The sequence below is a fragment of the Primulina eburnea genome, chromosome 1 (genome assembly GCF_022965805.1).
Source record: "Primulina eburnea isolate SZY01 chromosome 1, ASM2296580v1, whole genome shotgun sequence".
Classification (NCBI taxonomy): domain Eukaryota; kingdom Viridiplantae; phylum Streptophyta; class Magnoliopsida; order Lamiales; family Gesneriaceae; genus Primulina; species Primulina eburnea.
This window is the reverse complement of record NC_133101.1, coordinates 20,536,490-20,556,284: the sequence shown is the minus strand read 5'-3', so window position 1 is coordinate 20,556,284 and position 19,795 is coordinate 20,536,490. Positions and strand designations below refer to the sequence as shown.

Sequence of the window (19,795 nt, the reverse complement as noted above, 5' to 3'; positions counted from 1 at the left end):
TCTCCTAGTTAGACTTTTTCGTAGTAATAATTTTATCTTCGCTTTATTTTGAATTTTAAAACTTTAGACTAAATTTAAACTTTGTTCGTAATTTTACAGATATTACGATTTAAAACTTTTGATTAAATTTAAACTTTGTTCGTAATTTTACAGATATTACGTTTGCATGAGCTGCGCATATACATGATTTGGAGATCGATCAGACAATATCATATAAATACAAAATTTTCGCAATAAAACAATATTCCACACAACTCATAATTTGATTTAGAAAATAATTTTTATGGTAAAAAATAAATATAGGAGAATTTTCATTATCTCGTCCAAAAATCGAACTTGGAATAAAATCCCATAAGATCAGTTTTTTTGTTACAAGGATCACAACAAGAAGCTCCATCCTCAAACATCTCACATCCTCCGTTTACCATAAACGAAAAGCAGTAAAAAAACCAAGAATAACAAAGGTTGAAAAAAGGTGAACAGGAGAAGGACGCACACACGTATCAAAGGGAGGAATCCTTTGGTGGCTTCCAATAGAACCGGTGGTCAAACATTATTAGAAAACCGGTATATATTGGAAGTTTGATTCTTTTTGCAATGGGTGAAAAGGAAAAGCCAGGGGACCCAAGTGAGGGCCCAACCCCGGAAACAAACCCGAGCACGAGTCCGAAGCATCCATCTCCAGTTGTGCCTGCGGAGAAAGAGCAGGAAGCAGGGAACGACATGGCAAGAGCTAATACATCTTCATCTGTCAACCCTTCTTGGTTTACGCCTAAAAGGTATCTTTTGGGTGGCCTGCACCCCTTTTTCATGTTTTTTTTTTGTCTGTGTGGGGTCATATTTTGTGATTTTCCTGTGGAATTGTGGGATATGTTCTGAAATCAAGAAAGTTTGAATCTTGAGCTTTTTTTGCCTCGTGGGTCCTCCAATAAATTGGGGAGTTTGTCTTTCTGGTAATGGTCGATGTTGAAGTAATGTATTTTGGTCGATGAATATATGCAAAATTTCGTTTTGGGAGCGAAATTGGAGTTATTTTACCTTTGTATGGGACGTTGATGGTTGAAAAGTTGTCTAATGGACGGTATTGATTGAATATCTCATCCGTGTGACTTGATTTGACAAAACTATTTGTGTCAGTACCTGAATTCTGTTCAATCTGTGAACTCCAGCATTTAGATTTCAATTAAAGTTTCCCATCGTTCATCTTTGTTTTCTATTTTGGCAGGTTGCTTTTTATCTTTTGTATAATCAACTTAATAAATTACGTGGATCGTGGTGCTATAGCAAGTAATGGTGTTAATGGAAGTCGTAAAACTTGTTCAGAAAGTGGTGCATGCTCTGGTGGCAGTGGAATCCAGTAAGTTCTTATATCAATTTTGGTTGCTAATCCGTAGAGTGACAATCAATGGTTCACTCTTTGTTTTTCGTTTTCTTGCATCCTTTTTATGATCATTCTTATGTTGTTTATATTATGTGCGTTGTTATCTCCTCTTCATGCCTATTGCCTATTCAGAAACGCAATGAAATTGGAAAATGGAAAATTACATGTTTCTAGGATGAGGTTTTACTTGTCGCTTCCATCTTTCTAGTAGATTTAGTTTGATTGTGGTGTCATAGGAGGATTAATGAGCATGCAATATGAGGTAGTATACTTTTTTCATTACAAAGGAAGATATGTCAGGAAATTTTGCATGGGTACTCCCCTCCATGACACACCTTTTCTGTAATACCTTCAACAATAATTCAAGGGGACACAGGAGGTCAATAATTAATGATTAAGCTGGCCTCAGTTAGAATGTTCATACTGCAGGAGCTTCGCAATTAGTTATGGAATTCTAGTATCGTCTTTCCGGTTTGCTTTCCTTTCTACTTCAATTGATTTTAGTAACTATGTGCACCAATGGCTATATGATGATAAATTGAATTCTGTTATCTTCATTCCTGTTCGCTTTCCTTTTTACTTCAATTTATTTGAATAACTATGGGCATCAACGGATATATGATTCTCCTACTGTAAGAGTACTTACTGCATCGGTCCTCACTCCTCTCCCTTCTTTCTTTAAATGCCATGTAATGGAATAGAATGTGGTGAAAAGTGTATTTGTTTTTCTTGTTAGTACTTAGTACAAAATGTTGAGAGTAAAAGGTGAAGCAGAAAAGCTGAAGTGTTTTAGTAGTAAGTCAGTGCAGTGTTTTTGGCAAAATATGTGTTTTACCACTCTATTTTACTTCTTTTGTTTACTTTCTTGGTAACTTTGTTGACTTTTGTGCCACATGTTTTTAGTAGTTCTTACTACACGAATTTCTGCGATGTTGTGGCCAACAAGTTGATTCCAAATAAACCATGTGATTAGTTAACAGATTGCCGATTTGTTGACTTTTCTGTGACATTTTTTTAGTAGTTCTTACTACATGAATTTCTTGGATGCTGTGGCCAAATAAGTTGATTCCAAATGAACCATGTGATTAGTTAATGTTTCAATAACAGAAAGGAACCCTACTGAAAACTTTTTATGTGTTATGCAATATTTATGTTGTCATATTTTCTTATACAAAATTATGCAGGGGTGAATTTGACTTGACTAATTTTGAGGATGGAGTTATATCATCTGCTTTCATGGTGGGACTCCTTGTAGCATCTCCCATATTTGCATCTTCAGCTAACAGGCAATAAATCATTGTTTTTTCATTATTTTTTCTCCATATTGTTATTGGTCAGTCTATCCATATGCATCTCATGTCAATTTGGCGTTTCCTCTCCGCTATCATTTATTCTTTCTGTGGCTTCTATATTATATTATTCTCCAGTTTCTTGATTTCCATCTGTACTACAAATTTTTTGTGTGTACAAAAATTGGTTGAGAAAAAAGAGCTGAACTCTTAGAAAATATCTGGAACATCCTACTTGAAGGCTTGAAGGCTTTTTTTGGTAATAAATTACCTTCTTGTTCCATGTGAACTTTGCAGCTTCAATCCCTTTAGGCTTATTGGAGTTGGTTTGACGGTATGGACCCTTGCTGTTACTCTTTGTGGTTTTTCACAAAACTTTTGGACTGTTGCAGTTGGTCGCATGTAAGTAAAGCTTGTCCGAATCATACCAAAGTCGTATGTGCTAATTATTTCTTTGTTTATATCATTATGAATTTTCCCTTTATATGTTTGTTTTCTGTAGGCTGGTGGGTGTCGGCGAGGCATCTTTTATAAGTCTCGCAGCTCCATTCATCGATGACAATGCTCCAGTCGCTCAGGTTTGTCCATCTATAATTGTCGTCTCACAAGATATCTATAAGATTCACACTTCTTTTGAATACGACACTCTTTCAGGACCATGATCTTGTTAGATTTATGTCAAATCATACCAAAATCTAGGTGACTAATTGTGACTGGTTCACTTATTAAGTGTTAAGAAGCACATTGACTTGACAAGAATAATGCAAGTGCCAGCGTTACTGTGATTTTGGGCTTAGGAAAAAGACAATCTCCTCAGAACGCCATTAATTATGCCAATCTTGATTTTTGTTAAATTCCAATTTTGTCCTTATAAACTCTAAGGAAATTGAGACTTAAAACAATAGCATACTTCTTTAATGTTACAGCCTAATCTCCTTACTAGCTCCTATGTACTCCTTGTGACAGAGAACAGCATGGCTGGGAGCATTTTACATGTGTATACCAACTGGTATTGCGGTTGGATATGTTTACGGTGGATGGGTATGTCTATAACTGCCTGACAAAAATCTTTGTGCATACTGTTTGCAAATTATGAGTTCTCGCCCGATCAAGTGTTTACCCACATGAATTCGATATTTATTTTTCCATGGATTTTTTCTCAATTGTAAAGACACTTTTTTATGCTCAGTATAGAACCCATTTCATTTTTTTCTGGTTGTTGCTTGTAGATTGGTCAATATGGCTGGCGTTGGGCATTCTGGGTGGAGGCTATTTTGATGCTCCCTTTTGTCATTTTAGGATTTGTTATGAAGCCTTTACAGCTAAAAGGTCAATATTGGGCTATTGCTTAATTTTGTGGTCCCATTTTTATTTACTCGCCATTTTCTCAGACATCTTTTGACAGGCTTTTCTCCTGCTGCGTCTAAAAGAGCATCGAGAGCTGTAGATGATGGCTCTGAAGATCAAGGTATCGGGTTTAATGTTTCACAGATCAAAACAACTTTAGAAGCATTTGCTTCAAATTTTCCCGTTTATGAATACTTGCAGAAAGTGCTTTTGATATTTAGGTGACAACTTTTGCTGGATAAATTTTATTGATGCATCGCAGCATCAGTACCGAATTATTAGTTGATTATATGGTCAATTGTCAAATAAGAGTTCTGAGGGCACTTATGATGTTATATTAGTGAGTGAACTTGAGTAAAATTTCTCATAAACCTTTCTTGATCTATAAATTGGCTTGTACTTACGATTGGATATCCTTTGAATTTCTCTTGTTTGTTAGTTTTGTAGTTTCCTGTTGCTTCAAAATTTCCTAGAAGGTCTATATTTCGCTGCATGTGGTCAAATTATTATGAATGTATTTTTGGTTAAAAAGGTTGTGAACTTTCAGGAAGAGAAGAAGTTGCAGACAAAAGTTCAAAACCGTCATGGTAAGAAGTTAGTTTCAAGAAGTAATTTTGATTTCTCCATGGGAAATGCTTTATTGAAGAATATGTTTTTCCTGATCAAGTTTATGGCTGAAAGGGTCAGAAGTCAATTGCATACATGAATGGATCCTTTCTCACTGAGTTTTATGTGATTTCAGCTCGTCAGGTCTGAGAGTACTTGGGAGAAATATGAAAGCTCTTTGTCTTGAGAAGGTCTACGTGGTGAATGTTCTGGGTAAATATTCTTTATGTGGATTTTGCTGGTGGAAAAGGACACACGATAGTTACCAACCAACACATTAGCTGATTAACTGCAAACTGAGAGTGCCACCTTGTATTTGTAATTTTTCTTTTTGAATGGCTATTGCAGGTTACATTGCCTATAATTTTGTCATTGGTGCCTATTCCTATTGGGGACCTAAGGCAGGCTATAACATATATCACATGGTAACATCTTCACGGCCTGTATAACATGTTGTCATTTAGCCATTTATTGTTTCTTCTGTCACTTAATTGACTTTACCTTTTTCAAAAAAAGAAATATTGACTTTACATAATTTGCAACACTATATATTTTATTTGTATCCAGAGCAATGCAGATTATATGTTTGGAGGTGTTACAGCTTTGTGCGGAATTCTGGGATCATTAGCTGGTGGTTTGGTTCTTGATCGTATGACTTCCACTTTACCAAATGCTTTTAAGGTGGGCCTTTTGTTCATTACTTTCATGTATTCAATCACTTATTACTGTCTCATCAGTTTGAAATTTGCATGGAAACAATTTATGATTGAATCAAACTTAATTCACTGCACCATGGACTCCTGCGCACTCATTTCTGTGTCGGGTAAAAAGACATTTTTCTGCAGAGTGATATAGTAAATGAAACTTTTGTATGCATCCCTAGCCTCTTGGGAGCATTCTCTATTAAAAATCTATATATATATTTTCTAGCTAAATAACTACCAAAAATGGATTTTTTTATTTAATCACGTTTTATTTATAATGCCATACATAAATGTTTGGCTTTAATCAACAAAGTGCTCACATTTTGAATTTTGTGTCAGCTTCTATCAGTGGCGACATTATGTGGAGCAGCCTTTTGCTTTGCTGCTTTTTGCTTCAAGAGCCTTTATGTGTTTTTGGCTCTGTTTGCTATAGGAGAGCTTCTGGTGTTTGCTACCCAGGTATTGTCTTTCCTGTTTATCTTCTTGATTTCGACTGTCCTTTGGTCACCTGTTCTGTACTTGTTTAGTATTCGATTCTATATCGTGGAATTCAAAAAGGGTGCTAAAGTGTAAAGGGTGCCGAAAATGATTTTGTCTCTATCATTTCTTCTATTTCGTAAAATTAACATGTTGAATTTTTTCGGTAAATGCTATCAGACTTATCAAGATCTACTTTTGCCACTGCAGGCCCCAGTAAATTTTGTTTGTCTGCATTGCGTTAAGCCTAGCCTGCGGCCATTATCCATGGCCATGTCTACTGTATCGATTCACATATTCGGTGATGTGCCATCTTCTCCTCTTGTCGGGCTTCTTCAGGTTTGCGTCTTAGTTTCTTTGAATGCTTATAATCAGCACCCATTGTAATTTGTGTAGGTCTTTAGATTTTGATTTCAGTCGAGGCAGATATTGGCAATTTATCATTACATGGTCATCATACTGACCATGCACTTTGAGAATAAAATATGGTAGGAAGCAATAATTGCCGATACTAAAAGATGGTATGAAGAGAGTCGCATGTCTTGAAAATTTTGTGTTCAGTTATCATAACCATGATTGGTATCTGAGCCAAGCTCATACATTCAATTTTCACGAGTTATAATTGGTGCATTTATTGGGAATAAAATTTTTCATAGAGACAATTATCTCTGGTAGCACTAGGGATGGCAATGGGCCGGGACGAGGGCGGGTTTGCCATTACCATCCCCATCCCCGAATTCCATCCCCACCCCGATCCCCGCCCCGATCCCCGCTTTTTCGGGTTCGGGGAATCCCCAAACCCGAAACTTCGGGGATCAACTTCCCATCCCCGTCACCATCCCCGTTTCAAAAATATTAATATGCCAAGACGATGACGAATTCGGAGATTTTCTCAAACCAAAAGTTATTATTATCTATAATTATTAGAGATAATATCAATATTAATAATAAAAAGATTATTAATATTTTAAAAAATAATATTATTATTATATTATTAATGTTAATAATACTATTATTTTATTATTGATATTATTTTCAGGGTGTATTCGGGGATGTGGATAGTAATTCCATATCCGTCCCGAAATACATCGGGGATTTAAAAAAATCCTCATCCCCGAACCCAAACCCGAAAAAATCGGGGATCCCCATCCCCGTTTCGGGTTTTCTCCGTGGGGCCCCAAACCCGTGGAGAAAGTTGACATCCCTAGGTAGCACAATGATTGAAATATGGTGTTTGAGGTGTTATGTGATCGAAAATTTTGAGTTACACAACTATCACCACCTCTAACTTTTAGTAGAGCAGCATCCGCTTTATCTTAAAGATAGAGAACTTTGAGAATTTCTGGTGATTCAGTTCTAATAAAGATTAATTATGCAGGATAAAATTAATAATTGGAGGTTGACTGCTCTTATTTTAACATCTATTCTGTTCCTGGCTGCTGGAATATGGTTCATAGGTAACGATTTTCATCAAACTCGTTATTTGTTTTATATCATGTTGGAGTCGGCGTTTATTTTAATGGTTTAAGATATCGAACGAGTACTTTGATACATGCATATTGTTTTTGGGGGGGCCTTGTCAAGACTATGAAATCAGGGACGATTAGGAACTGAATCGAACTGAGCTGATTTAAGACCGCTTTCTGATTATGCTGGAGATGAACCGAATGTGACGTTTTCAGGTTGGTTCTTTGTAATCTTTCAGGCATATTCCTTCAAGGCGTGGATCGTTACAACGAAGATAACGAGGATCCCGTTGCTGCTGTTGACAAGGCAAATTCAACTCCATTGCTTGATCAGAGGACAGTTGAAACAGCTTAGTTTTCTTGAAGTTTGCTGCCTTTTATTTTGCACTTGTTTTGATCACGATTTTTATTTTTTAAATAAAAAAATTCTGTTTCGTAAATAATTATCCTTTTTTTTGGTTTCCTTAACCTTCAATGTGAATAAGTAAATTCCTATTTGCAAATGAGTAAACTTCTTGGCTATTATTGTATCTACGAAACTTAATGGAAAGAACATATATTTATATATACTAGCAAGAAGCACGTGCGATGCACGTGTATATTAATTATTTAATAAAAATAAAACTTTGATTTTTTAAAAATAATTTGAATAAATTTTTTTTATTTATATTGTTTTGGTAGAATAAGATTCACAAAACACGCTTTTAGTAAAATACATTTTTCCTATTTTTACTTTAGTATAAATAGTTTATTTTCTTCCTTTGGATACACTATTTTGGAAGCTCATTTTTCGTTGTAAGCCGAATAATGAAACATCTTCATTTTCTGAGAAAAGTTCTTATGAGTCTTAATATTGGTTTAGTCTTTTTGTCATATTAGACGAATAAATTAATTAAGAACTTATATACCTTACTTTCAAAATTGTTTCTCAAATTAAAATTCAAGCAATTGATTTTATGTTATATAATAAATTATAATGAGAATAATATATATAACGAATTGAACTGAATTTTTTTTTAAATATATATATCTAAGCACCACGTATAAGTTATAACAACATAAAAATCAACCAAATTATAGAATTTATAAATGCATAAATAATAATTTATATAAGTGAAGCACACTAAGGACAAATAATTATCAATTTAAAATATTTGTGACTAACTCATCAAAATATTATCAAAACTAATGAAATAACAATATTGATAATAAAATATAACCTATAATATTCAATTTAAATATTATTGAATCTCCTACAGAACTTTTTTATCTTTTGCTTTAGAATTATATATCATAGATAAATTAATTTTCATATACATTAGTTAATAAATAATTTTTTAAAAAGTATATAATTTATATTTTTCATTAAGCCATCAATTACAAATATATATATATATATATATATATAGATAATATATATATATTATGTATTTGTATGTGTAGTGATTGTATAATGTTGGAATAAGAAAATAAAATATACATTATTATTTTAAAAATATTTGCTTTTTAAATTTGTTTTCAATCGTTTTTAGGTGGTTGAAAGATTTTCTCAAACGGTTAGAATATGAAACATCTCCATTTCCTGAGAAAAGTTCTTATGAGTCTTAACATATTGGTTTAGTCTTCGTGATATTAGACGAATAAATTAATTAAGAACTTATATACCTTACTTTCAAAATTGTTTCTCAAATTAAAATTCAAGCAATTGATTTTATGTTATATAATAAATTATAATGAGAATAATATATAGAACGAATTGAACTGAATTTTTTTTTTCAACGGGAATTTTATGGATGTTCGGAGAAAAGCACTCATACTCTTTTCTTCCTCTGTAGGAAGGATTCCACTAAAAGACTTGTCTGATATATAATTTTTCTAAAAAAAATTACTAATAGCAATATTTGAATGAAAGGTTAAAAACAATTTTTGAAAATTACAGCAATGTTTGAAAATTATTTATAAGGCTTTAAATAATGATTATATTACTGAATGAAAGGTTAACAGCAATTCTTGAAAATTACAGCAATTTTTGAAAATTATTTATTTATAAGGCTCTAAATAAGATTATATGATTATTTGTTTATAAGGCTCTAAATAATGATTATATGATTATACAACGGTTAGATGCAAAGGTTTTAGTAATAATGAAGATGAAAATGTGTGAGCAATTTATGTCATTTATTTTATTGAAGTTTGCATGAAGGGTATTATACGACGATTAGATGCAAAGATTTTAGTAATAATGAAGAAGGTTTTAGTAATAATGAAGAGGAAAAGGTGTGAGCAATTTATGTCATTTATTTCATTAAAGTTTGCATGAAGGGTATTATAAACAATGCACATTTGGAAAACATTGTAGATTATGCACACTTTTATAGGTATAAATAATATAGATTCTTCCTCTGTAGGAAGGATTCCACTAAAAAACTTGTCTGATATATAATTTTTCTAAAAAAAAATTACTAATGGCAATATTTGAATGAAAGGTTAAAAACAATTTTTGAAAATTAATGCAATGTTTGAAAATTATTTATAAGGCTTTAAATAATGATTATATTACTGAATGAAAGGTCATCAGCAATTCTTGAAAATTACAGCAATTTTTGAAAATTATTTATTTATAAGGCTCTAAATAAGATTATATGATTATTTGTTTATAAGCTCTAAATAATGATTATATGATTATACAACGGTTGGATGCAAATGTTTTAGTAATAATGAAGAGGAAAATGTGTGAGCAATTTATGTCATTTATTTTATTGAAGTTTGCATGAAGGGTATTATACAACGGTTAGATGCAAAGGTTTTAGTAATAATGAAGAAGATTTTAGTAATAATGAAGAGGAAAAGGTGTGAGCAATTTATGTCATTTATTTTATTAAAGTTTGCATGAAGGGTATTATAGACAATGCACAATTGGAAAATATTGTAGATTATGTACACTTTTATAGGTATATAGATATATATTTATAGTTATAACAAAATAAAAAGTTTAAAGGTTTATTTCATAAATTAAACAAATAGTCGAGGATATAGGTTTAAAGATTTATTGTGTACAAATAATAAGGTATTTTGTGAAGCAGAATTGAATCTTAAAATAGATTTATAGATATACGTATTAGGCAGTTAAGCCCGGAATAGATCCGATAAAGGTGAACAGACCCAAAACTAGGGATGGTTATGGGGCAGGGCGGGGCGGGTTTGGTTTGCCATCCCATCCCCGTCCCCAAATTCCATTCGCACCCTCATGCCCGCTCCGATCCCCGTTTTTTCAGGTTATCAACTTCCCATCTCCGTCTCCATCCTCGTTCAAAAATATTAATATGACAAAACGATGACGGATTCAGATATTTTCTCAAACCAAAACTTAGTATTATCTATTATTATTATTAGTGATAATAATATTACTATTATAATATTTTATATAATAATATTATTATTATATTATTGATACTAATAATATTATTATTTTATTATTGATATTATTTTCGGGACGAGTTCGGGAATGAGATAGTAATCACATATCCGCCCCAAACTACATTAGGGATTTACAAAAATCCCTGAACTTGAACCAAAAACCGAAAAAATTGGAGATCTCCATCCTCGTTTCGGGTTTTCTCCGTGGGGCCCCAAACCCGTAGGGAAAGTGGCCATCCCTACCCAAAACTGTGTTCTGAACTAGTTCAACCAGATTCGAGTCCGATCCGGTTCCGGCCCGTAACCGGAACCAGATACTGAACCCGTAAATTTAAAAAAAATTAAGAGACTTTGGGCCAAAGTCTGCACAAAAAAAAAAAAAAAAAAACAGTGGATTCAGTTACTATTTCGTAATTTACTCATATAAATGATTCAAATTTCAATTGCATTATCTTCAAACCGTGGTGGTGGTGGAGGTGAGTACGTTTCCGACTTTGATGAATATTTTGGCTACATCCTTGACTTTGATAAAGTCGAACCTGGCCACGAGGAGGAAGAAGCTATGGAACTCCCCAACAAAGACGTCATCGTCCACCCGAGCAAGCAACACGAAGTCAACAAGCACGACGATAGTCCGAGCAAAGCGAAGCAAAGTTTGGGATCACTTCGATATTGAACAACAAGGTACGAACAACTTTTTTGTCGTATGCAAAATTTATAAAACGAGATATCTTTACAAACCGGGTGATGGTTCCGACACTTTGAAAAAACATTTAGTTAATATACATAAACTTGACCCTGAAACGCTACAACCATTCGGTAGAGAACCAACACAACAACAAATTAATCCTTCAAGTGGTAAAATTTTCACAATTACAAAAGAAATTTCTCGAAAAACCATTGTAAAATTTGTTACCAAATGTTGTCAATCTTTTATAATAACTGAACAAGAATGTTTTGTTAAATTTAATAGTACAATTCAACCTGATTTTCACAATATTTCTAAGCACACACTTAAGAAATATTGCTTTGATATTTATTAAAAATATAAATAAACACTAACATCGCATTTTTCAAATATTTCTTATAGAGATAGTTTGACAACTGATAATTTGACTAATTTTAAATATGAATCTCATTTTGTTGTTATATGTTATTGGATTGATGAAACTTGGATTATGCAAAAAAGAATTTTAGCGCTAGATCATTTAGAATCATCACACAACGCATATATTATAGCTAGATATGTTTTAAATGTTGTTAAGATTTATGACATACAAACTAAAATAATGTCGATCACATTAGATAATGCGAGTGCCAATACTCATGTGATTAAATATCTTAAAGATTCACTAAAACAAGTTTTAGAAGGTAATTTGCTTCATGTTAGATTATATGGCATATTATCAATTTATGTGTTAAATGTGTTTGTGATGATCATATGTCAACTATAATTGAAAAATTCAAATTATGTAAGAAATTATTATGTGAAAGAAGACATGGACGTGATTGGAAAACACTAGTCGAATCAAACGGAATTAAATTTTAAAAATTTCCTCTTCTTGTTGAAACTAGATGAAATTATTTATATCATGTGTTTCATATTTTATTACGTTTTTAAAATTTAGTTACTCCATATTACAATAATATTGCGGTAGAATATTTAATGTTGATTGACGATGATTGGAACATTTTGAGTAAATGTGTTTCTTTGTTAGAAATTTTTAAAGAATCAATCGAGTAATTTTCTGGCACTAACTACCCCGCATCAACAATGTTTTTACCTTTACTTTTCAATATGTTTTATAAATTTATTGATAATCGTGATGATTCTGTTATGCATGATTTTGTTTCAAATATGGAAAATAAAATTTTAAAATATTGAGAGAATATCCCAATTGTGCATGGTTTAACAACATTACTTGATCATAGTCAAAATCAATGAGGATTAGACTTTTTTTTTGAATATTATGTTTAATTTCTTCGGAAGAATGTTGACGATCAAAAGAAGTCAATCATACGTTCTCTTCAAGAATTGTTTAATTTGTATGCTAGCGAACAATGTGATAAATCGAGTGCGCAGCTGGAGGAGATGCCGACATATAAAAGCAAAAGTCGAGCACTAAACTTCTTTCAAAGTTTGAAACAACAAAAGTTTAAAGGAAAACCGGTGACAATAACAAATTACAATGAGATCCAAATTTATCTAAGTCGATATATTGACACTACAGAGAATTTCAATATTCTTGATTGGTTGAAAATAAATTCTTAACTTTATTCAGTGTTAGCGGCAATTGTAAGAGATATCCTACGCGTTCAAAGTTCAAGTGTTGCTTCCGAATTAGCATTTTCAGTATGTGGAAGAATCATTAATGAACAAAAAAATAATTTAAAGCCATAAACATTTTCCATGCTAACATTAATAAATCGTGATGAATTTTATATGTTCAATTGTTAAATCAATGTTTTAATTATTTTGTTTTTATGATTAGTCAGTATTGTTTCAACATAAAAAATACTAAATAAAAAAATATTCATTAATAAAGTAATTTTATATTAAAAATAATAATAGTCGGACACGAAACTCGAAACCGATCCGATTCGGACCGGAACGGTCTAAAAATTACCGAATTGGTCCAAGATCGAATTGGTTCCAAGATTATTCGATCCAAGATTTAAATCTTGGGAGTGGGTTCCGATTCCGAACCTGTTCTGTGGTCCGGAATCGGAACCAGAACCGTGGAACTGATACGCATGCCTAACACGTGCCTTCCCATTAATGATAATTTGTAAATCATTATTCACTAAAATAATTAAAGTAACCCAGCACAAAAAATTACTATAAATGAAAATTCCTAAATTTTACATATATTCTGAATCATTAATATATTAATTGAGTTAACTGTAAAAAAATATTATAAAATAAATGGATTGTAAAAAAAAAGGGAAATATGAACCATACGATAAATTGTTTAACCAGAATATCAACTGTTGTCGTATATGTTCAGCTAGATAGATTATTTATTAAAATAAATTGTAGTCAAAATATAACTCAAACAATAATTCATAAAAAAAATATTATATTGTAGATAGGTTTATGATTCAAACTTCAAATACAGGCTTCTTTATTAAAAATAAATAAAATACAAGTTAAGATATATTTCAAGGGTAAATTTGCTTTAAATCACCGCACTAAATTTAAATTTGCATCAAATCTCTATCAGAAAAATTATGTGTTTGCGGTCCATGATCTACAACAACATGTGTTTGCATTCTCTGAGCCCACGTGTTTTTTATCGGATGAAAATCAGTACATAACATTAAAAATATGATCCTAATATATGATATTTGAGTACCAAATATTTCAGATCATATGCTAATATATGATTTTTGAGTACTCAAACATATATAACAAATATGGGTATTAATGAAATATTTGTCTTTTAGGATGGAAATCAGTACAAATTATTGAAAATATGATATTAATATTTGATATTTGGCACCAACTGTTTAACATCTGATACTAATATATGATTTTTGTGTGCCCAAAGACATGTAGCAAATACTGATATTAATAAAGTTATTCTAATTTTATACGCAAATTTTTATCTTAAACAGTTGATACTGAAATATCATTTATCAGTATTACATTTTCAATGTTTTGTACCGATTTTCATCTGAAAAAACAAATGTTTCACTAATACCAATATTTTTTTTGTAGATTCTAGTAGCGAGGGAAATACATTGGATGAGAGACTATTTAGCTTAAAGCTGGAAAATTTGGAAAGCCTGGTGTTTACTCAATGATTGATCAAAAACCGCAAGTCGAACACAACATATTAAAAATGATGAGAAGGGCAAGACGAAACTGAGGGATCATGTGGAACGATGGGAACAAATGCGAGTGATTGAGGAATGTCACTCCTAAAGTTATATATGTAAAGGTAGGTGAATCATGTGAGCTTTGATTTTTCAACATCAAAAGAAACAAGTAGTTTTTCTTAATTTAAATATTTATTTAAATAGTAATTAAAAATTTAAATAGTAATTTTTTTAAAAGGATCGACCCGAAGCCGAAACTGGAGCCCGGCCTATTTCGTGACCCGGACCGTAACCGGCTACAACGGGGCCCGTTAAGGTCGATATTTTCCCGACCAAATCCCAGCCCGTGGCCAGGTCTAGTCTTGCCTTTCGACGAGTTTTCCTACTGAAATGCAATAAAGTTGCAACCACATTTTGTTCTTTCCCCCACTCATGCCCCACAACCCTTTAAAAATATTGTAATTTTATGGCTTCGAAACCATTTTCTTGAATATCAGATAAGAGATGGCCCGAATTGCACCTATGCTCATACTATGCCGGCACACCAAACCGATGCCGCAGGCATCATCGGCATATCGGGCTTCATCGTCTGAGCCAATTTTTTGGGTGAAACTTGTTATGATTTGGACATGTGTTTTTTGACCAAAATTGTAGGCAAGAAAATTGTTCATATGTTCACTTGCCGTCCAATGCGAACATCTGCACTATCGTCTAAATGGTGGCTAGAAAAGTTTGAATTTACATCTGGTTTTCACATTTGAAGAGTTTGCTATATACAGAGATCATTTGCTCATTTTCTAGATATCCAATCCTAGCTTCCTAAGCATCCCAAGTTGAAGAGAGCAACTCAAGTGAAAAGAAAAAAATTGAGTGTTATTCTTGTGTGAGTTAGAGAAAATATATTATCAGTTATACTCGGGGTTGAGATTGTGAGAGATTGAGTGTTGTATACAGTTATAATATTTTCTCCCTATAATAAAGATTTGAAGTAGCTCAGTGGACGTAGCTTATTCTGGATTACCGAATGATGGGCTGATGCTGTTAACACTGCAATATATCAGATCAATAGAGGACCTTCTATACCGCTTGACTTCAGAATACCCGAACAGGTATGGTGCGCCAAAGAAGTATTTTTTCTTTCTTAAAAGTGTTTGGATGTTTATCCTATGCTCATATTGAGTCAACTAGAAGAACAAAGCTTGAGCCGAAATCAAATAAGTGTTTCTTTATTGGTTATGGTTATAATGAGTTTGGTTATCGTTTTTGGGACGACCAAAATCGGAAGATCATTCGAAGCAGAGATGCAATCTTCAATGAACAAGTATTGTACAAGGACAAATCAAACATTGGATCTGGAGATGAATTTCCTGAAGTCAGAAAGACTGATGAAGTGCCGTTGATAGAAATTCCGGTGAATGAATCAAAAAGCAAAAACCAAGAAGATGAAGAAGCAACTACACAAGATGATGATCCACAAATTTCGGTGATTGACCTTAGAAAATCTGTGAGAACAATTAGACCACCTGAGAAATACTCCCCCGCACTTCACTATATTTTGCTGATAGACAAAGGTGAACCAGAAACCTATGTAGAGGCAACGAAAAATGATGATTCAACCAAGTGGGAGTTAGTCATGGAAGATGAGATGGATTGACTGTCATCCAACCAGACGAGGGAGTTGAAAGAACTATCTCAAGACAAAAAGGCATTACATAACAAGTGGGTGTACCGGCTAAAAGAAGAACATTATGGAAGAAAACGGTACAAGGCAAGACTTGTTGTAAAAGGTTTTCAACAAAAGAAGGCATTGATTACGCTGAGATTTTCTCTCCGGTGGTTAAGTTAACCACTATCAAGACTGTATTCGGATTAGTGGCAAAAGAAGATTTACATCTGGAGCAGTTAGATGTAAATAAAATGTTTCTTCATGGTGACCTAGATGAAGAAATTCATATGAAGCAACCACAAGGTTTTGAAGTACGAGGAAAAGAGAAAATGATATGCAAACTTCAGAAAATCTTGTACGGTCTCAAACAAGCTCCAAGACAGTGGTACAAGAATTTTGATGGATTTATGAGTAATAATGGTTTCCTGAGGTATCAAGGTGATTACTATTGTTATGTAAAGAAGTTTGATGGTTTGTATATCATTCTACTGCTATATGTAGGTGATATGTTGATAGCAAGAGTTTGTCTGGAGAATATTGATAAAGTCAAGAAAGAGTTATCAAAAGAATTTTCTATGAAAGATTTGGGTGCTGCAAAACGAATCCTAGGAATGAGGATCTTTAGAGATCGGGTGAATGAAATCTTGAAGTTGTCTCAAGAAGAGTACGTGAAAAATGTGGTTAGCAGATTTAACATGGATGAAGCTAAAAATATGAGTACTCTCTTGGCTAGTCATTTTAAACTAACCAAAGCACAATCACTATCGACGGAGCAGGCTTATATGAACAAAGTTCCTTATGCTTCTGCTGTCGGAAGCCTCATGTATGGAATGGTGTGCACTAGACCAAACATAGCACATGCAGTGGCAGTTGTGAGCAGATTTACGATCAATCCTGGAAAACAACAATGGGAAGTAGTTAAATGGATTCTAAGGTACTTGAAAGGTGTAGTAGCCCGAATTCCAAATTGGGTAATTAACGGATTAATGGTGATTAAGAAGGTTTAATGTGTAATTTTGACCGAGTCATGATCGGACGGACCGAAGATGGTTCGGAAGCACCGAAGAGTTCGTAAGGTCCGAAGTGAGTTCGGTGGATCCGATCATTAGGTGTCAAGAGTTGATCGACACGTGGGAGTTCGGACGTTCCGAAGTGAGTTCGGTGGATCCGATCATGAGGTGTCAAGAGCAGCTGGACACGTGCATGTTCGGACGGTCCGAAGTGTATGATCGGAGGATCCGATCATGAGCTGTCAAGAGCCAATGGACACGTAGCGTTCGGACGTTCCGAAGTGGTGTTCGGAGGATCCGAACATGGCCTATAAATAGTGGTCGGATTTCCTCATTTGGACTCGCCAATTCAGAGAATTCCATAGCATTTCAGTCGTTTCTGACAGGTTCTAGTCTTGTTCCGAGATTTGGGCACTAGCGGGGAGCTGCTGGTCTTGTAGCAGAGCTGTGCTCTAGTTGGGAGCTAGCGGCATCAGCGGGCTAGCGACGGACGAAGGTTTGGAATTTTATCAGTATTTATCTCAGGATTATCTAGCTAAGTCTGGTAGATAAGTTTAGTGATGGTTTTCACTTGATGAATAGGCTTGGATTAGACCTGTTGTCTGGTGGTTCCAGTGGATTAGGATTACTGTGATAGAGGTACGAAAGTACTATCCGAGATATCCTGGTTGAGTATACATTCATATATGTGTTGCATGAGTATGTGGTGCATTGATATATGTCATATGATGCATGCTATTATGTCACGTTTATTACTGCACGTTGCATTTCATGTTGAGCCGTATTCTTCTTCGAGATAGCCTTTACTGTTGAGCTGTATCTCTTTCGAGATAAGCTATATCTTGGGGCCGCTCAGCCCTGTCTTGTGGACGCATGGACACCGAGAGTACACAGTGGCCGACGGGTCGGGAGGGCTTCGGTGGTCCGGGACATTTTAGGTCCACGTCTGTCTTGTAGTGGATGCAGTGACCCAGAGGTTGGACCGCGCGGCACTATCCACTTGGCGCCTCTAGACTGAGCATTGTTGAGATTCTTTTGTGATTCCTGTTTCTTGACTACCCCGGTATCATGATCATAGCATGTGCATTTCATATAGGTCTGTATACTCATACTTTTGTACTGGGCGTTCTTATTGCTCACGTCCTCGGTTTTGTTTATTCTTGGACACCCCATTCCCACGGGGCAGGCCTCAGGTTGGACAGCTCAGGAGGAGCAGGAGGAGGACGTTGAGTAGCTGGTTGGTTTAGTTTATCGGTATTGTTTTGATTTCGATATGGTTGTATTGGATATTTTATTTTGAGTTATTCTAGACTTCGATTGGGTTGTATAATCGGTATAGTTGTCGACTTTTTCCGCTGTTATCTCTGATTATTGTTAATTAAGTTAATTGCATGCTTAGTTTTTGATTAGTAGGTGATTCTGGAACGGGTCACTACATTTATGGTATCAGAGCATGCATACGATTTTGGGATATAGATTTTTGTTTTGGGATTTCCGTTGACCAATTTACTAGTTTCCCCATTCTATTGTTGTAGCAATGGCTGACCATTTTGGTGATGAGAGTAGTCAGGGAAGTGTAGGTCGTTGGGGTGACCAGGACGATCTGTTAAGCGTCATAAGTTACCGCATGTTTCTCTAGACGTCATTCTTTCTGTTTCTACTCCGATGGGTCATTCGGGGTTAGCTAAGCGTCTAGTGATGGGTTGTTCCTTAGATTTGGAGGGTAATGATGTTGTTATTTCGTTTTGTTCATTCTCTTGCCTAGATTTCGAGGACGAAATCTTTTTAAGGGGGGGAGAATGTAGTAGCCCGAATTCCAAATTGGGTAATTAACGGATTAATGGTGATTAAGAAGGTTTAATGTGTAATTTTGACCGAGTCATGATCGGACGGACCGAAGATGGTTCGGAAGCACCGAAGAGTTCGTAAGGTCCGAAGTGAGTTCGGTGGATCCGATCATTAGGTGTCAAGAGTTGATCGACACGTGGGAGTTCGGACGTTCCGAAGTGAGTTCGGTGGATCCGATCATGAGGTGTCAAGAGCAGCTGGACACGTGCATGTTCGGACGGTCCGAAGTGTATGATCGGAGGATCCGATCATGAGCTGTCAAGAGCCAATGGACACGTAGCGTTCGGACGTTCCGAAGTGGTGTTCGGAGGATCCGAACATGGCCTATAAATAGTGGTCGGATTTCCTCATTTGGACTCGCCAATTCAGAGAATTCCATAGCATTTCAGTCGTTTCTGACAGGTTCTAGTCTTGTTCCGAGATTTGGGCACTAGCGGGGAGCTGCTGGTCTTGTAGCAGAGCTGTGCTCTAGTTGGGAGCTAGCGGCATCAGCGGGCTAGCGACGGACGAAGGTTTGGAATTTTATCAGTATTTATCTCAGGATTATCTAGCAAGTCTGGTAGATAAGTTTAGTGATGGTTTTCACTTGATGAATAGGCTTGGATTAGACCTGTTGTCTGGTGGTTCCAGTGGATTAGGATTACTGTGATAGAGGTACGAAAGTACTATCCGAGATATCCTGGTTGAGTATACATTCATATATGTGTTGCATGAGTATGTGGTGCATTGATATATGTCATATGATGCATGCTATTATGTCAC

General features: G+C 34.6%; 1 protein-coding gene across 1 annotated transcript; it reads left to right on the top strand.

Annotated features, from left to right (window-relative positions):
* Positions 1–381: 381 nt before the first annotated feature.
* Positions 382–7,800, top strand: LOC140828991 (probable sphingolipid transporter spinster homolog 2). The gene is made up of 16 exons (XM_073191918.1): positions 382–779; positions 1,226–1,357; positions 2,566–2,667; positions 2,968–3,072; positions 3,173–3,248; positions 3,637–3,711; positions 3,900–3,999; positions 4,076–4,138; positions 4,550–4,604; positions 4,760–4,836; positions 4,972–5,048; positions 5,191–5,304; positions 5,667–5,786; positions 6,015–6,143; positions 7,183–7,261; positions 7,510–7,800. Exons 1-16 carry the CDS (start codon positions 598–600, stop codon positions 7,623–7,625), a joined length of 1,602 nt encoding a protein of 533 aa, XP_073048019.1. The 5' UTR covers positions 382–597; the 3' UTR covers positions 7,626–7,800.
* The last annotated feature ends 11,995 nt before the right edge of the window (positions 7,801–19,795 follow it).